The 17,955-nt window shown below is 35.4% G+C and overlaps 1 protein-coding gene across 1 annotated transcript in view; it reads right to left on the reverse strand.

Moving 5' to 3' along the window:
* LOC145667875 (uncharacterized) overlaps positions 1 to 17,955 on the reverse strand; it is a 104,570-nt gene that overhangs the window by 66,801 nt on the left and 19,814 nt on the right. Inside the window, exon 2 of the mRNA XM_081735307.1 lies at positions 5,950 to 6,077. Coding sequence (XP_081591433.1) covers positions 5,950 to 6,077 — 128 coding nt within the window. The remainder of the gene's footprint in view (positions 1 to 5,949; positions 6,078 to 17,955) is intronic.

The raw sequence follows: 17,955 nt of genomic DNA on the forward strand, positions 1-17,955 counted from the left end.
TTCCAACCCCTATTTTAACATAGCAGAGAATACATAATATTCATTCCCCTACGAACACATATAAGAGCATAAGACTACGTAACATAACAAGGGTGTATTCATTCCCTTTTATGATCTCTTTTTCAACCCCTATTTGAACATAGCAGATAGTACATAGCAGGGCTGTACTCAGTTCAACCCCTATTTTAACATAGCAAAAATTACGAACACATAGCAGAGCAGATAATACATAAGATTCATTCCCTTTTATGAGCATTTTTAGGGGTGTATTTGTTCTCTTTTTAACCACTTTTTCCACCCCTTATTTTACCATAGCAGAAATTACACTGAGACTACGAACACACAGCAGAGCAGAGAATACATGATTCATTCCCTTTTAAGGGGTGTACTCGTTCTCTTTTATGATCACTTTTTCAACCCTTATTTTACCATAGCAGATAAAACATAGCAGGGATGTATTCATTCCCTTTTATGAGCATATTTTTAGGGGTGGACTCGTTCCCTTTTATGAGCATATTTTCCAACCCCTATTCGAACACAGCAACAAACTAGAGAATAATGGGGATGTACTTGTTCCCTTTTTTAACCCCTATTTCCCACAGAGGCTACGGACATAGGAGATTACACAGCAAAGATTTCTTTTTACCTGGGTCTTATAGTTCATGTGGGATACGCCCTTTCTATGACAATTTTAACCGATTTGGATGAAACTCGGCATATGGGGGTTTTCGGACATGCTGATTACGAATATCATACTTATTTTTACCTGGGTCTTATAGTTTATGTAGATACGCCCTTTGTATGACACTTAAAACCCAATCACTCGTAAACGAAGCAACATATTGAGGTGGTGTTTCCACATTTAGCAATAGATCATCAGGTACTACAAGTTCCAAAAATAATGACCATCGAGGTCAAAGATGAAAATACTTAAAACCTAATAGTTTGTAAACGGAGCCACATATTGAGATGCTCTTTCCACATTTAGTAATTGGTCATCCACTACTACAAGTTCCAGAAATAATGACCATCGAGGTCAAAGGTCAAAATACTTAAAACCTAATAACTTGAAAACGGAGCCAAATATTGAGGTGGTGTTTCCACATTCATCAACAACTACAAGTTCCAAAAATACCAACCATCGAGGTCAAAAGTCAAAATACTTAAAACCTAATAACTCGAAAACGGAGCCAAATATTGAGGTGCTGTTTCCAAATCTAGTAATTGGTCATCAACTACTACAAGTTTCAAAAATAATGGTCATCGAGGTCAAAGGTCAATCTCGTAAATGAAACCACATATTGAGATGGTGTTTCCACATTTAGTAATTGGTCATCAACTACTACAAGTTCCAAAATAATGATCATCGAGGTCAAAGGTCAAAATACTTAAAACCTAATAACTCGAAAACGGAGCCAAATATCGAAGTGGTGTTTCCAAATTTAGTAATTGGTCATCAGGTACTACATGTCTCAAAATTAGTGGCTTATGTCTTTGTAAGCTTATATTTGTAATAAACACTGGAAACTTATGCATGTTGCATGAAACTGTAAGTCTTTACAAATAATTTCATTTATGTTCAGTTGCCCTGCGTGGAGTAATTTTTCAGGTATAGGAATTAATGATCTTGAAGTTCGGTTGGGTCACATTAGTACACATGCATGTGGGGTGGATTGGTACGGACCAATGTGCCCCCATTCCTCTGTACCAATCTACCCCTTCCATTTGTAAGTATAAGGGTAGACTACTCTTTGTGCATTTCCCACGTATTACAGTTTTCATTGTGATTAACATCAAGTAGAAAAAGTTACTAATAGTATAGGCTATCTCTTGTATGATCGCTTGATTTTCGTAATCAAAGCATAAAAATAAATTAACCAAAATAATATGAAAACTTTCCTATTATTATATTTCCGACTTTCCGGAACTATAGGTATAGCGGATAGGTACACAAACTTTCGAATGGAAAATTGTTTAACCATTTAGGAGCCATGGTAGCAAAAATGTGAAGATTCTTTCCCCCAGGTCATAACATGCGAGTGATTTTAATAGGCACATGTCTAACAAAATCAACCTCAAATATATATGTGTACATGGACGCTAAAAGCCAGCGTGTAGTAAGCGTCATATTTATTCGACTTTCAGCAACCTATTTGAAAGTTATTCGGCGAAATTCTTGTAACTTTAATGTTATAAAGGTAATCAAGAAAGTTCTGTCGCTTTTTGTGGAGGTCTGTGCTCAATTGGCCCTCACACCGTGAGTTGAATCCGAATGGAGATAAGGCGAAGGTCAGTTGTTGGTGTGGATATACCCAACATACTACCTGATTGTGGCAATTCAGTTACCCAGTGAACTTGCGTAAGGACAGAGTGAATATGGGACATCCACAGAGAGCCCTAAGGGCGAGTATGGTGTACGAGTTCAAACTGGGATAAAACGCCGCTGTAGCAAGGGAGAAGATATGCCAGGCCTTTTGTGAGAGTGTCGTGACTACGCGGACAGTGCAACGGAGGTTTAACAAGTTTATAAACGGTGACAAAACACTGGAAGACGCACCACGTGCCGAAAGACCAACACATGTACAAAAAAGATCTTCAGGCAGCAATTAAGGCGAACAGCGGCCAGACATGTGAGGAACTGAGACTACAATTCAGTGTGAGTGAAGAAACGTTCGGCAGCACCTCCATCAACTTGGGAAGCACTACAAGTTGGGTCGATGGGTTCCACATGATTGAATCCAGCCCAAAATGCGTTGCGAGCAGATACCTGTGTTTCTTTGCTGTCTTGTCTGAGGAAGGAAAAATTTCTGGAAGTGTGTTGACATATGATGAGAAGTGGATCCTGTACGATGCTCCACGGCGCCGTCATCATTGGTTAGCATCCCATGAATCGGTTCAAAAACAGCCGAAACCAGCACTGCACCAAAAGAAATTCCTCCTGTGTGTTTGGTGGAATGCTCATGGCATCGTGCATAGGGAACTGCTACCAGCTTATCAGAGCATCAATGCAACTGTGTACTGTCAGCAGTTGGTTTGTATTCAAGAACAACTCAAAACTACGGAGCCAGCAAGTCTGAATCGCGATGGGGTCCTCATGTTACAGGACAACGCTAAGCCCCACGTGGCTAGGATGACCAAGGACACCATTCTATGCCTTTTATGGGAAACACTACTGCATCTGCCATACTCCCCGGACATTGTACCATCCGATTTCCACATGTTCTACCGAGATAGAATTCATGGCCTTCCAGAGCGTTGGCAGAAGGTCGTCGATGATAATGGGACTATTTTTGAACTTCCAGGTATGTCTTAGGTGACATATCGATGTTCGTAGGTTGTGGGTGAAAAAGCGACAGAACTTTTTTGGTTACCTTTATAATAACAACAAAGCTCCGCCTCCTTTGGAGACAAGGGGACGCTCGCACCAAAATTATAACATCTTTTTCAGTTAGTAGTTGAGTATAAAAGATTTCAAAATTTTGCCCTTGGATTATTTACTTCTATTTTTCCTTATAGAGACAGAACCTCATTTATAGTACTTTTTATCTTTGTAAATAGCTTGCGGAACTTTTAAATTTTGACGAGATCACAAACAAGCATTGGACTTTTAATTTAATTTAATTTTATTTTATTTTATTTATTTATTTATTTATTTATTTATTTATTGTAATAGGTTGAACTAGATCTATTGAATTACTAAAGATTCTGACAAATCTTCACATTCTTTTTATGAAACATGTTTTTTATTTTGCATTTTTGCTGCTGTAGGTCCTTAAATCTATTGTTAAAATATTTGCTTGCGGAAGTTTAATTGAATATTATATCTGAAAATATTTCATGGAAAAATAAAACAAAAAAATACGTTATCTCTATTATCAAAGAGTCTGTGTGATATTTCAATTTGCTCGTACCAATCTGCCCCAAGCCAGTTGCAATCTGCCCCCACGTGGGGAAGATTGGTACAGATTGAAGAACTTTCGTAAAATGTAATTTACTCCAGGTAAGACATTAGTAGAAGCAATATTGTACATTGTAAATGTAGCTGAAGAATCACAGTTTAAGTAGGAAAAAAATCATGTTTCTCAAGCTGACGATATGTTCTAAAATCTCGGGTAAGTAAAAATCGTACCAACGTCCCCTTACACGGTAAAATAAACTTATGATAACATCTTTAAACTCGTCTTCTGGAAAAAAATTGAAAAAATGAGATACGCCCCTTCGTCTCGAGAGGAACGATATAACATATGTACGTAATAATACTTATTTACGTGCTATTATTACCATTATGAACTTAAGTGTTTGAACATATCTTGATGAAATTCTCTTTACGCCACTAGCATGCAATGCATATAGGTCTGACACACGATATTCAAGTATCAAGACTGATTGGTTAGTTGTTCTTCAGTTTAACATCCTCTCAGCACAGGCTTTATATGAGGCGTGGACCTACAGCTAACATAGGATTCGAACTACATGAACTAACAGCTAACACATTATGGAACGAAACTCAGATGTTTCAGACAATCAGAGACATATTTACGCGTGGGTCATGACCTGGTGCGACAAATTTTCTCTGACCAGATTTTCACACTTATTTTCAGCAGTAACTTCATATTGGTGTCTAATCAAATCAAATATGATTTTATTAACTGCATCTTATACAGGGTGTTTCAAAACAACACCGACAACGTCTGGGAGGTGATTCCTGACACCAAGATAAGACAAAAAGTATAGACCAACCTGGGTGCACAAATGCTTCATTTCGGAGTTACAGGCTGCCGAAAACATGAAAAAATGAACTTTAAAGGTCCATAGTTCCAAAACTATGGGACCCACCGTAGTCGGGTCAATACTTCACTTAGGAACTAGTATGTGCCCTATCCAAATATCCAAGTTTCAGAATCCTGCGGTACTTCCGCAACAATATTTATAGAGGTAGTTGGTGAGTACTTCAATTTATATCCCCGTAGCAAAACTTCCTCTACAATTTTTTTTTCATGAGTACCTTAGGATTCTGAAACATTAATTCTTGAATAGAGCACATATTAGTTCCTAAATGAAGTCTTGATCCGACTACGGTACGTCCCATAGTTTTGGAGCTATGGACGTTTAAAGTTCTTCTTTTTTTTTCATGTTTTCGCAGCCTATAACTGCGAAAGGAAGCGTTTGTGCACCCAGGTTGGTCTATACTTTTTGTCTTATCTTGGTATCAGACACGTTGTCGGTGTTGTTTTGAAACACTCTGTATATTATCATTTCACTTTTCCTCTTCTATTTACCAGCAAATATTGATTATTCGCTTCCCTGTCTCAAACTTTCTACATTGGTATTTGTTAATATTCACAGGGCAGCATTTCTTTAACAGCAAAAATTTAAAGATTGCTCTTCATGCAATAATATGAAATTAAATCTTAACAATTTGATCTTAGCTACCTCTCCTTGAATGCAATAGTCAATCAATATCCTGTGTTAAATTGACAAATTATTGTATTTAGAATTTACAATAATTAATATGTTATTATGTCCCACATACAGTATATGTTCCCTGGTTACATATGGACTGTTTGGATGCCAGTGGCCTAACTCCAAAATTGAAATTTTCCAGTAGTAAAATCTGAAGTTCGACATCTCATGAATAGTTGATATTTTTACTATGTTGACAACTAAAATCATAACTATGAAGTTTATGGTTTTAAAATTTACTGTTTAGAAAGATCTTTTTGAAAAAGGTGTCCATGTATAGAAATAAATGAAAGCATTAATCCAATTTTTCATTATTTTAGATAAGACTACTTGCCATCCAAATGGTTCATATGATACAATCTCTCTCTAAGTTTAACATTTTAACTGTGTTTCTATTCCAACCACAATATAATCAAGTTGAAACAACACAGAAAAACACTCAATGCAAAAAGCTCTTTTAAATTACGCATATGTTGACATTCGTACCTGTTGTTGTTGTATCCAAATGATTGCTGTAGGTGTTTGTGTGATACGTGGGACTTGCATATAAGCTTGTCTCTGTCGAAAATACTGGTGACAAATTCAGGAACAAGAGAATGAGGAACATTTTCATCCTAAATAAATAAATAAATAAATAAAAAAGAAATTAAAGAATACAAAACATGTTAAAGGAAACATCAAGTATTTCTTCATTATGAAAATAAAATATTCCTACATTACAAGCGCAGATATTCTTGTTTTGAACCATTCCAAATTTACCATCTAAAATAGTTGTTTTCTTTACTTTTTCAAATCCTATTTTTAGATTTACTTGCTTTAAGATAACACTGTGCAACACGAAATCTGTCCTTTACATGAAAATATGTTTTTCTTATATATTTTTGCATGAGAAATTCAAATCTGTGATTACTTTTTATGTATCACGTGCCATTTTTGTGAAAAATTGAAAAGTTTGAAATTTTGTACTGTGAAATCCCGTATTTTTTACGGGATGTGATGAAATATGATCAAAGTTTGGTTTGGTTATTGAAAATAAATGTACGTTCTTAGCAGTGAGGCTATATGAGACGTGGGCCTACACTTTAAGATTGAATCCAAGCCTCCGTGTAGCTCAATGTTTTTCTACCGGGAATCAAACTCGAGACCCAGTGCACCAATCAAACTCGAGACGTGCTATAAATTGTTGCATATGTAATATACCTCACAATTTACTCTCATTTAAATATCATGCAAGCGACAATTTTTCTCCTTTACAGAAGGCGGTCTTCTGTACATCCCACATCTATCAGTTGAGAATCTACACGTCATCCCAGAACAACTCTTGAAGATAATCAATCCTCGAGCTATAATGAAGATAGTACCGAAGGAGAAAGAAGAGTGGGGCGATCATACCATCAGAAGCGTAACCGCTACAGGTATTTAAAGGCTAATACAGGTAAATCATTACGGTTTAGTGAAGTGAAATCACTTACAAAATTTAGTGGTGTACCGGAAGACATACCAGCGAGGGGGTTCCACGAAATTTTGAGGACGAGTGCGAACTAATGGGCGTAGACGAATCTCAATATTTAAAGTTACTACCACATATATATTATTGCCACCTTGTCTAACATGGTTTAAGGCAATAAGGAATAGCCTACGTACTTATTCAGACTTTAAGAACGCCTTGCTATCCAATTACGAGAACGATTTTATGATAGCGAATAGGGATGTCTTGTTGAGAACGAAACCATTCGATCCAAAAATCCATAGGAGCGTTACTGAATTTGTGGCTTCTACATATAACAAATTAAGATCATTAAATCCGAGTCATCCAGAATCCCGAATCATTGCTTCTATTAGAATTTTATTACCTTTTAGATTACAGCAATTATTAATGTCTGCGCAGTGTATCAATTTTAACCATCTGATTATGCTTGTTCAAAATTATGAGAGTCAATCTGCAGCGCCAAGTGGTAATAGAGGGCAGGATAGAGGTCGAGGCAATTTTGGTATACAATATGCTCCTGTTCGTAACCTAAATATACAATCTGAAAATACCTCCAACTCGTATTGTTTAAATAGCAGAGCAAATGGTCACAATGTTACCAGTAATCAGACGCAACCTAATCGTAGAAATGGAAACAGGAATTTTAAAAATAGTAACCGGAATTTCAACAGGAACAGTAATCATCGCATGTTTACACAAAATCGATTTACAGATGGCAGAAATTACATTAATAGAAATCCGAATGCCGTAACAGTGCATAATCGCTCAGAAAGTACTCAAGATTGTGGGATACAGTGTAATTTAACTGAAGTTACAAGTCAACGTAATTTAAACTAGATTGTGCTGATGTGGAAGGAACGAAAGTATTTTATGGACATGAAATTTGGTTTAAGATATTTTACTTTATGTTATTTAATCTTTGAGTTTATATCTATAATCGTAATTAATCAATTTATGTCAACCAATGCCTTTTGTATGTCATACTATTCATGTGTTTTCCTATGATTTGCAAAACGCAATATTAATCGCATTATTTGTGTTTGTAATGTGAGAATATATATTGAAGTTAATAATTTTTGTTTTCTCTAAGAAATTCGTATTTAAGCGATTCTTGCTTTTATGTTATTGTTCTATTCGAATTTTACGCAAATAATATAAATATAAGGAATAAAAGAAGATATTTTTAATGTAAACGTGTAAAAGTAATGACCGTTTTACAAAAATTGATGTCAAGCATTTCATGGAAGAATTACGAGTAATGACAGTCAAATTTTAGATGTTTTCCAAAGAATTTTGATTAAAATATTGAAATTTTGTGCATTTTGACTTTCTCTTATTACAATTGCCTAGAGTTCATATATATTAACATTTTCATTTATTTCATGTATATTAACATCTTTATTTATTATGCCTAAAATTAACGATTTAAATTTGCTATTAATTAACATCTTTATGGCCCATAATGGACTTGAATTGAAATATTGACCGTATTTTTTTTAACGTGCCTTGTAATCGTCGATTATGAAGTTAATTATGAAGAAACATAATTAATAATATATTTTGTGTAAAAATAAGGAATATTTGAGAATTATGATATGAAATATGTTATATATACAAGGGGCACGTAAAGAGTTTGTTAAGGTTAACGGTCCAGAGTTCTTTTCCTTTTATTGAATAAATAAATAAAAGTCCGTCGAGTGCCATAATATACAATAGTATGTTGTATATTTCTACTTGTAATCATTATTGTATATTTTTAGTTGTAACCATTACTATTTTACTTGTAATTTTGGGCTACAATGTATTTCAAATATATACTAGGCAGATTCTACTAATAGAAGAAGAGAAAGAAAGAGAAATAATATACTTATAGTATTAATATATAAAAAGATTATTCAAATGTTTTTATATAATTTGATCTAGGTGTCGTCGTCATGACGACCGAAAATAAATAGAATTATGGAGAGTTAGTAAAGGAGACATCTTAGAATATTTGTGTATAAAGTAATTGTACGCTTCTCCTTCATATTTATTAAACCGTGTGTGCAACGAAAAGGTAAATTGGTGTTTCTATGGCTCAATATTTAATGTTAAAGAACCAGAGAGAAGACTTATCGTTATAAGTTGGACTTAAACTTTTTGTAACATTTTCTATGCTTCGAACTGTACTCTTTCTCTTATATAAACATTCTAGTTTTATAATGTTCTCCTGAAAATATAGGTACAAGTTTTTTACAATTACTTATCGTCTTTTCGGGTGCAGAAATAATATCCGTTGAAACGATAAAGTTTAATCTTGTTGGATCAAAAGATCCAATATATTTCAATCAAAAAGTTTCTTTTACGCCTTATAATGGAGAACTATATACAGTGTGGCCAAACCCAAACTATCATTTAAGTCGGTACTACGTACTTACTCCATAAAAAATACGAAAACTCGATTTAGGGTCGTTCAAAAATTTTATTGCCCTTGATTCTAAAACTAATTATTGGCCAAGATCGCAATCTGTTGATCCATTTTTTTGATCATCCTTAAAATTCTTGTTAATCTTCAGGGCAAAAATGTTTTTAAATCTGGCATGAGCCAGGAAGATAGAAAAACAAGAACAAAATATAATAATTAATATGGATTTGTTTGTCTTTTTATGATATAAAATAGATTGTTGTTGTTTACTACTCACTCGGACAACGAGTATGTTTTGTTCTTTATGGTTGCTATAGTGATGAGATTGTTTTAAGTGATTGGTAAAGATGTAAGATGTATAAGGAATGGAAACGTAGAAGTATAGCGACTTATAGAATTTGTAGAAGTCAAAAAACTTCGAAAAATACATAATTTTAAAAGTTATTTTGGCAAGAGTTTTCTATATGCATTTCATTCAATTGAATCGTTCAATGAACCGGTTCTTTATGAATCGGTTCATTAAACGATTCAATTGAATGAAATGCCTTTAGGAAAGTCTTACAGTTATTTTATTGTGTACGTTTTACGTTGTTCAATAATTCTATTTTAATGAACTTAGGGCAAATATATAACTGACAGTTCAAGTTAAGGTTATATATATAATTCAATACTATATAGACGTAATGCCTTGTAGCATTGCTCCCTCCCCCCAAGCTTGGACCCCTAACCAAAATTTCTTGGTGCGCGCCTGACTGTAGTCTTTTTTAAATAATTACTAATAATAATAAATAATTTAAATAATTACTAATTTTAAATGATAAATAATGATTGTTAAAATTAATTATAAGTGGACCCTTTACCAAAATAACTTTCGGGCCAGCATTCATATGCCTAAAGTATTAGGCTATTATCCTTTCTTTCCCTTTATGTGGGTACTTTAAGGTTGCTGTAATCCTTAAGTTGAAGTTGAGTGTATATTTGAACTGCATAATTCGCCGAAGTCTTCGACTCTCTCGGAGGCCTTTATTCAAAAGTTTCGTATTATAATTGAATGTATAGTTGAAAATTTCGGTTGTTTAGAGAATTGGTGACTTTACTGGTTCATAAATAATAAATTATTTAACGAGAGGTACTTTCATAAGAAATACGAAAAACAGAGTGAATTAAGCAATAGTCGTAAAATGTAATGCAAGTTGCAGCTATCAGATTGATTCTAGTGAGTAGAAAGGATAAAAGTAATGACCGACAAACTTTAAAATGTCGTTACTGAATTCTCTATGACTATTTGCCTGTCTCTTATTTGAGATTTTTTTTTCAATTTTGAGGCCTCCATTCGATAGAGCATCAAAAACTATGTGAGAAAGTGGTGGATTTTCTCGCGTCATTCTTACCGTTCCCGAGATATTGGCCAAAAAATGGCCGATTTCCTGAGATTTAAGAAGCCAAATCTCGGGAACTGTAATTTATAGAGAGATGATATTGGTGTTGATCAATACCTAAGAGGATGGTGAATATTTTAGTACCAAACAATAACCAAACTGACGAACTAGCCACCGTTCTCCAGATATTGGCCAAAAAATGTTGGAATTTCGGGAGATTTAAGAAGCCATATCTCGGGAACCGTAAGTCATAGAGAGATGATATTCTGCGAATTTTTGCGAGAAAGAGAAGAAGATGTGGATTAAAAGATTTACTTTTATATGTAATAACAATCACAGCTATCCTTCCCTCTCCAATCTATTTAAGTTCCTTCTGGCAATGCTCTTGGAGCATTCTCAACTGGGGTTTCTTTGAAAACAATCCTACACATTTATTAGACAATATGAAAAATATTCTTCATGTACCTAGAAATATTTATTCATCAAACGAAACGGAGAAAACTAAAACAACGATTTGCCCATTTCTTCCGCACTCTTTTATTATTCTTATTGCTCTCTCAAAATGTCAATATTCAGATAATATATTAGAATATTGCTTGACCTGTAATATATTCACGCAAGCATTGCTTGAAAGCAGTAAATTTGTAGAATCGTGCCTGACGTGGTTCATCCGAAATTCCGTATCCCTTCGGTTGAGTGCACGCGAACGATGCGAATTCAAACGACATCTCAACACAGTAAGAGAGCAGTTAGCATGAAATGCCAATGGCGGTGTGCTCCACTTCACAAGTCACATAACACTTGCCCCACGAAAGAAAGAAAGAGAGAAAAAAAGAAATACAAAGACCTCGATTTAAGAAAAAAAGGGAGCTTCCGACTAAGGCATAAGGTTAAACTTGAATGTTTCGGAAAATGCTATACACAACAACAGTAGCAGAAGACCGTAACAGGAAGTCTTAAAGTCATTCAGTGTGCTACATTATTCTGACTGAGAACAAAAATCCATGGAAGCTAATGCGAGGAAATCAAAAGGAGAAAAATCAGAAAAAGAAGAACAAACAAGTATAACTACATGGTTTAGTTGGAGAAACGTCTTTAGTGAACCATTTATTTAATCTTGTCACAGAATTCAAACTATTTACATTGACACTTTTCAATGAAGCAATCAAACCTTTTTTTCTTTTTCAAATGCTTTCGTTTTTTTGTTACCGATCATTTGCTTTTTGCAGCCTACTCCTGCATGAAGAAAAACTCCTTAATTTGTCATTAATCCTCGTACTAGGATGTTTCTTCCGAAATCTTTGGTTATGACTGTTTTATATTGGCCTTTATATAACTGGATGATTTTTTTTTTTTAAAGTAACATCAAAATGTTTTGTAAGCGTAGCCTAACATCTAAATCTAAATCTAATCGTAGCCTATCTCTCACTGAAAATAACCTATTATACTGCATTATGTGGTACGTTTCAATATGTATACGTATTATCTTATAGTAACCTCGAAATTGACGTGTACAACTCGTGAATTGTTTCCATTGAAGTATTCACTAAAATATAAATTATTATTGATTCATTGCAGTATTCAACTGGGTTAGTAATGATCAGAGCAACCCAATGATTAGTGCTAAATCCTGTGTGTAGTTTCAAGTACTATTTTCAAGTATCCTTCATAGACAATATAATGTCATCAATGCTACTACTACTACTACTACTACTACTACTACTACTACTACTACTACTACTACTACTACTACTACTACTACTGCATATTATTATTATTATTATTATTATTATTATTATTATTATTATTATTATTATTATTATTATTATTATTATTATTATTATAACACCGTGTATAACCATGACAGGTAGGCGGTTTGTATCTGAATACTAAATACAAGTTAACTCAGATCTTGGTCGTCGAGAAGTCTTCAGGAGGCAAGGACGTCGTTTACGAGGTTCTGGATTCGATTTCCGGAGGAGCAAGTATTCGGGCTCGAGCCAAAAGTTGTTAAAACTTATAGGGCGCCTGCCAAACTTGTTCAAAACTGCTCAGCCAGGGTTTAGGATTGACAACAGCTTGAGTGGCTCTTCTACATCTCATTCACTATCAAGCCGAACTGAAAAGTGAACCGAGCTGATGGCTCATCCAAACCAAGGCGGTTCGAGTCAACGGGCTCAGTTGAGCCGAGTCGAACCGTGCCGGTGGACTCATTTCAACGGAGCTGGTTCGAGCCGTTTGCTCACCGGAGCCGAGTCGGTGGCTCATTCCAACCGAACCGGCTCGAGCTTTTCCCTCAGCTGAATCGAACCGAGCCGGTTGATATCACTACCTGGGTTGGGATCTGCTTCGACTCAAAAATTCGACCGTGCAGGTCTCAGCCTTCATGCTAAGAACTACAGTATATATTTATATTGATGCTCAAGACATTTGAGTGTCTCGTTATAAAAGTCTATTGTCGTCTTGTTATCGAGACGAGACGAGATGCGAATAGGGTCCCCTGTCGTGAGCAACACTAAAAGAATTCTGCATTACTGCTTACATTTCTCATGACCTTCGCTTTCCAGTCTTATCAGGCCATGATTTCAAAACGAGCTAAAAACGAGCTGAATGAGCGAGCAATTTATCAAACTCGACTCGACTCGAAACTCGACCTCAAAAGCAATGACCCGGCTCGGAACTCGACTCGAGAAAATTACCTTTGACTAGACTCGAAACTCGAGTCGAGTCTAGTTTCAGCTCGACTCGTGCCTATCCCTACCGAATCCCCTAGATTTAGCGACTTTTATCCCAAATTGGCAACCCTGATCAAGGTTAGCCAACCGGAATGTTAACCTGATCTACTGAAAATGTCCCCGCGAGCTACTAGTAACTCATGATCGGCGGTTTGGCGATCGCTGCTTTAAGCATTCTGTCCGTCCGTGTGACCGCAGCTTAATATATTGTTTAAGCTGTTTTTTTATGGCAAGAAAACGAACACTGCTTGTATGGTATTGCAAGTACATGTAGTTCTATTCAGGGTGCGAAATCATTTAAAAATGGTGGGGGGGGGAGAAGTTCAGTGATCCACACTAATGCTTCGTGGAGCCTCCAAAAAACTGAAATATTAATGGATTATTATTAATAATAATAATAATAATAATAATAATAATAATAATAATAATAATAATAATAATAATAATAATAAATGTTCAAACTAGTCGTAATTGTTATTTAAAAATACTTTAATGTTATTTATTCATTTAACCAAAATTGGTAACTTATCTACTGCACCCGGGTTCGATTCCCGGCGGGAGCTCATGTGGTTCGGATTCCACGTTAATCAGTAGGTCCACGTCTCATATAGCCTCGCTGCTGAAAGGGACGCTAAACTAAAAATCAACTCAACTTATCTACTGCATTTAATATACACTTCGGTGCGTATGGTCCAGGGTTAGACTCTAGTGGGAGCACAGTACCCTTGTGTTTACCATTATATTGAAGTTTACATTCGCGAAAATAGCAGTAGAGATATTTAAGTCAGAAATAATAGTCCCTGAGAACCGACGTCCTAACCAATCATTAGAACTACTAACTTGAAGCGCTCCACCTGGCAAGCCATAGATCCTCATGAGCTGTAGAGCCAGAGTATAGTTTTTATTATTATTTATGAAATTCTCGTTTCTTCGCTACGTACGTAGTGTTTCAGTTTGATCGTTCAGATATACGGTCACCTTTGTAAGTCTAAATAATACTATGTATCTATATTGTATTATTAGCAAGAATATATTATTATAAATAATGATTTCAATACAAATACTTGATAGACAACAAAAAGCCGTGTTGTCTCAGTGGTAGAGCTCTCATCTCAGGTGCGTGGAATCATCGGCTGGATCCTAGCTCGCGCCAAATTCTGCTTGTGGTATACAAACAATTGTGTGGGGGTTTTCTCGGGGTCCTCTCGCTTCCTTCCACTATCCTAATCAACCATTATAATTCATCTCATCATGACCGTCTTCCTTAGCCTTACTAAATATTCGCAGGACGTTAAACTTTAGAAAATAAAAGTACAAACACTATAATACGATTGATTTGCTGATTTAAGTTTAATGACCCTTTTCAGCAGCGAGGCTATGAAATGTGGACTTACAGTTTAAGGTGAAATCCGAACCACTGTAATCGTTCAAATTTTTGTCCTGCGGCATCTGTGACTGTCGCGATAATTTTAAGTGCTGCAGCTGTAGATGACTTACTGAACACCTGGTAAAGTTCGCCTAACAAACATGCAAAGTTGTGAACAGCATTCACAACACCAAAAACTCTTTCAGAAACAAGAGCAATTCGATGTGCCATGCAGTGTACGCTAATTAGGCACGGGTTGACATTTCTTCTAATTTGAGCAGCAACACCTTCGTTTCTCCCAGTAAACACTGCATCCCCGTCCGAACTAAATCCAACCAGTTTTTCTTTAAGATTAAAAATATCTATGCCATCTTCGGAAAATGCTTGAATAATTTTCTCTTTAAGGGATTTTGCATCGGCATTTTCTACAGGCACTAATTTATAAAAACGACAACAAGGTTTATTTTCTTCGTCCACATATGTTCATATAACAGCAAGTGCTTATCCGCAAACCTGTTTGTAGGTTCGTCCACTGAAATTGAAAAACAATATGTTTGTTTGAGAAATTTTACCAATTTTGCATGCAACTGGTACGCTAGAGAATAAAGGTGTTCATCTCGTCAACAACCGAACAACCGAAAAAGTTGAACACTTGATTCTTTTACAAATAAACTACGTTTTTTGAAAACAGGCATGTTTGTCTGAAAATTTTCTTTATAGACCTACTTATATTTTCCTATTAAGGTGTCCCCCCTTACAGATTTTGGTGAGGGGGAAAAGCAAGTGTAAAATTTTTGGTGGGGGGAAATCCCTCAAGTCCCCCCCCCCCGGGATTTCGCATCCTGGTTCTATTTTTCCCTTAAACTTCCTGGATAATTATTGAATCGACAAGATATCGTCTCCCATAAAAAGCTACCATCCGTCACCGTTCATGATATTACGAGTTATTGGCAAGGCGTGCTGTTGTTCCCTTGTTATAAAGTACAATGAAATGTAATATGGTCGGTGTTTAAAAAAATATTAATAATTGATTTTAAAATAACGTTGACTTGTATATTAATGTTTAATGGGGAAAAATGTCCAGAAATGAGACACATAACAATCCATAGATCTCACTGAGCTAAATAAAATGATATGGGGGAATGGAAAATCTTCATGCGTAGTTTTCGACTAATCGAGATAAAAATATTTTTTTGTACGGTAAACGTAAAAACTGATGCTGTACGATAACCACTCTATGTATTAAGATGGAACTGATATTGAAGTATACACTAATGAAGCTTCTTATTGTGACTAGCAAACGGACAGTATACTGTAAAGTTAATGAGAGATAGCCTAAAATTATAATTAACTTTTAACTTTTAATTTATGTTTAACTAAAATATTGCCCAAATATAAGACATATGCGAGGTGTGTTCAAAAAGTATCGAACATTACATTTTTCAGCGTAAACCAATGAAGCACGGGACACTTCCTTCAGTGTAGATGTAGAGGGGACACTCATGCGCATTCGTGAACTTTTTTTCGACCCAGAAAGCATCAGTAGCTGGCAGTCGGCCAATAAGTGAAGGCGTGTACTAAGCGGTCGTCGGATTTTTTTTTTGTAAAATAACAAAAAAACTTAAGGAGCAATATTGCATCAAATTTTGCCAAAAGCTTGACGATACCCAAGCGTGAATCATTCAATCGAATCGGTACATTCAATTTTGAACGAAAATTGGGGCATGAGGAGAGTGTCCGCAAAATTTGATTCAGGCTTTCATCGCCAAACACAACATTCCTTTCTGTCGTCAGTCTCCCTACTCACCCGACATGGCTCCGTGTGACTTTTGGTTATTTCTCAAGCTGAAAATGCCACTAAAAGGGACCCGATTTGAGTTGAGTTGAGTTGATTTTGAGTTTAACGTCCCTTTTCAGCAGCGAGGCTATATGAGACGTGGACCTACTGATTAAGTGGAATCCGAACCACATGAGCTCCCGCCGGGAATTGAACCCGGGTCTAGGACCCGATTTGAGTCAAGAGATGACATCATGCGGAATGTGGCGACACAGTTGCTCACCATTCCAAAAGAAACTACGTTCCAGAAGTGTTACCAAAATGGCGGGAGCGCTAGAAGAAGTGTGTGCATTGCAAAGAAGACTACTTTGAAGGGAATTAGTGTTTCGTATTTCCAAATCAATAAATGTATTTTTGCCATCCAAAGGTTCGATATTTTTTAACACACCTCGTATATCAGTTGATAGGGCAAACCGAGTTTAACAAAATAATATGCTTTAGTGTAAATTCTCATGTGCAGTTTCGAAAAAAACGATAAACATTATGCCGTTACGTCGTTAGTTGGGAATAAAATTAATAGATTTTATTTTAACTGGAAGAAATTATTTATTTATGCTCTGTATAAGCACTGTAGATGTGTATACACTGTACTGTATATGTAAGGTACTGTTAACTGACAGATAGTATATTGTTTGTCTTTTCCTAACGATAATACTTACATTCTTTATGTAGCGATCGATAATATTAACAATTAATTTTCGTATGTGTTATTACCTTCTGTTACCATGATTATACATAATACTGATAATCATTAGTTCTAATATGACGAAAAGTATCTAATTACACTGGTTCTATAATTATAACTCACAAGGTACAGTAGGGTTTTCCAGAATTGAAGAAAAACTATTGGGGAAATCGTTTGTAAATAGTAGTAGTTTCACAAATAGATACTACACGTATAAACTAAGTGATTTTGGGCCATTGCTTCTCGTTTATTTCAAGTCAGAAATAATTGAAATGCATATAAGTCCCTACTTGTGTTACAACGTTGAGTCAACACAGAAATTCGTTTTTCCCTCTCTACCAGGCACTGAATTTCAGGTAATGCATGAAAATGACATGCTCGCCATTGAACCAATTTATAGATTGGCTCATACACAAACTCATAGTCGTGTTGGAAATCTTCATGTGCCTATATTTAGACATCAATCAATATAACGTTAAGCAACTAAATTTTACACTTTAAAATTACGTTCACTTTACTATAACTTGAAGACTCAATAAGTGTCATTTGTTGTATAAAGCTTTTTTTTTTTTTTTTTTTCAATGTTGACTCTTATGA

The sequence above is a fragment of the Thermobia domestica genome, chromosome 13 (assembly GCF_964235325.1).
Source record: "Thermobia domestica chromosome 13, izTheDome1.hap1.1, whole genome shotgun sequence".
NCBI classification, from domain to species: Eukaryota; Metazoa; Arthropoda; class Insecta; order Zygentoma; family Lepismatidae; genus Thermobia; species Thermobia domestica.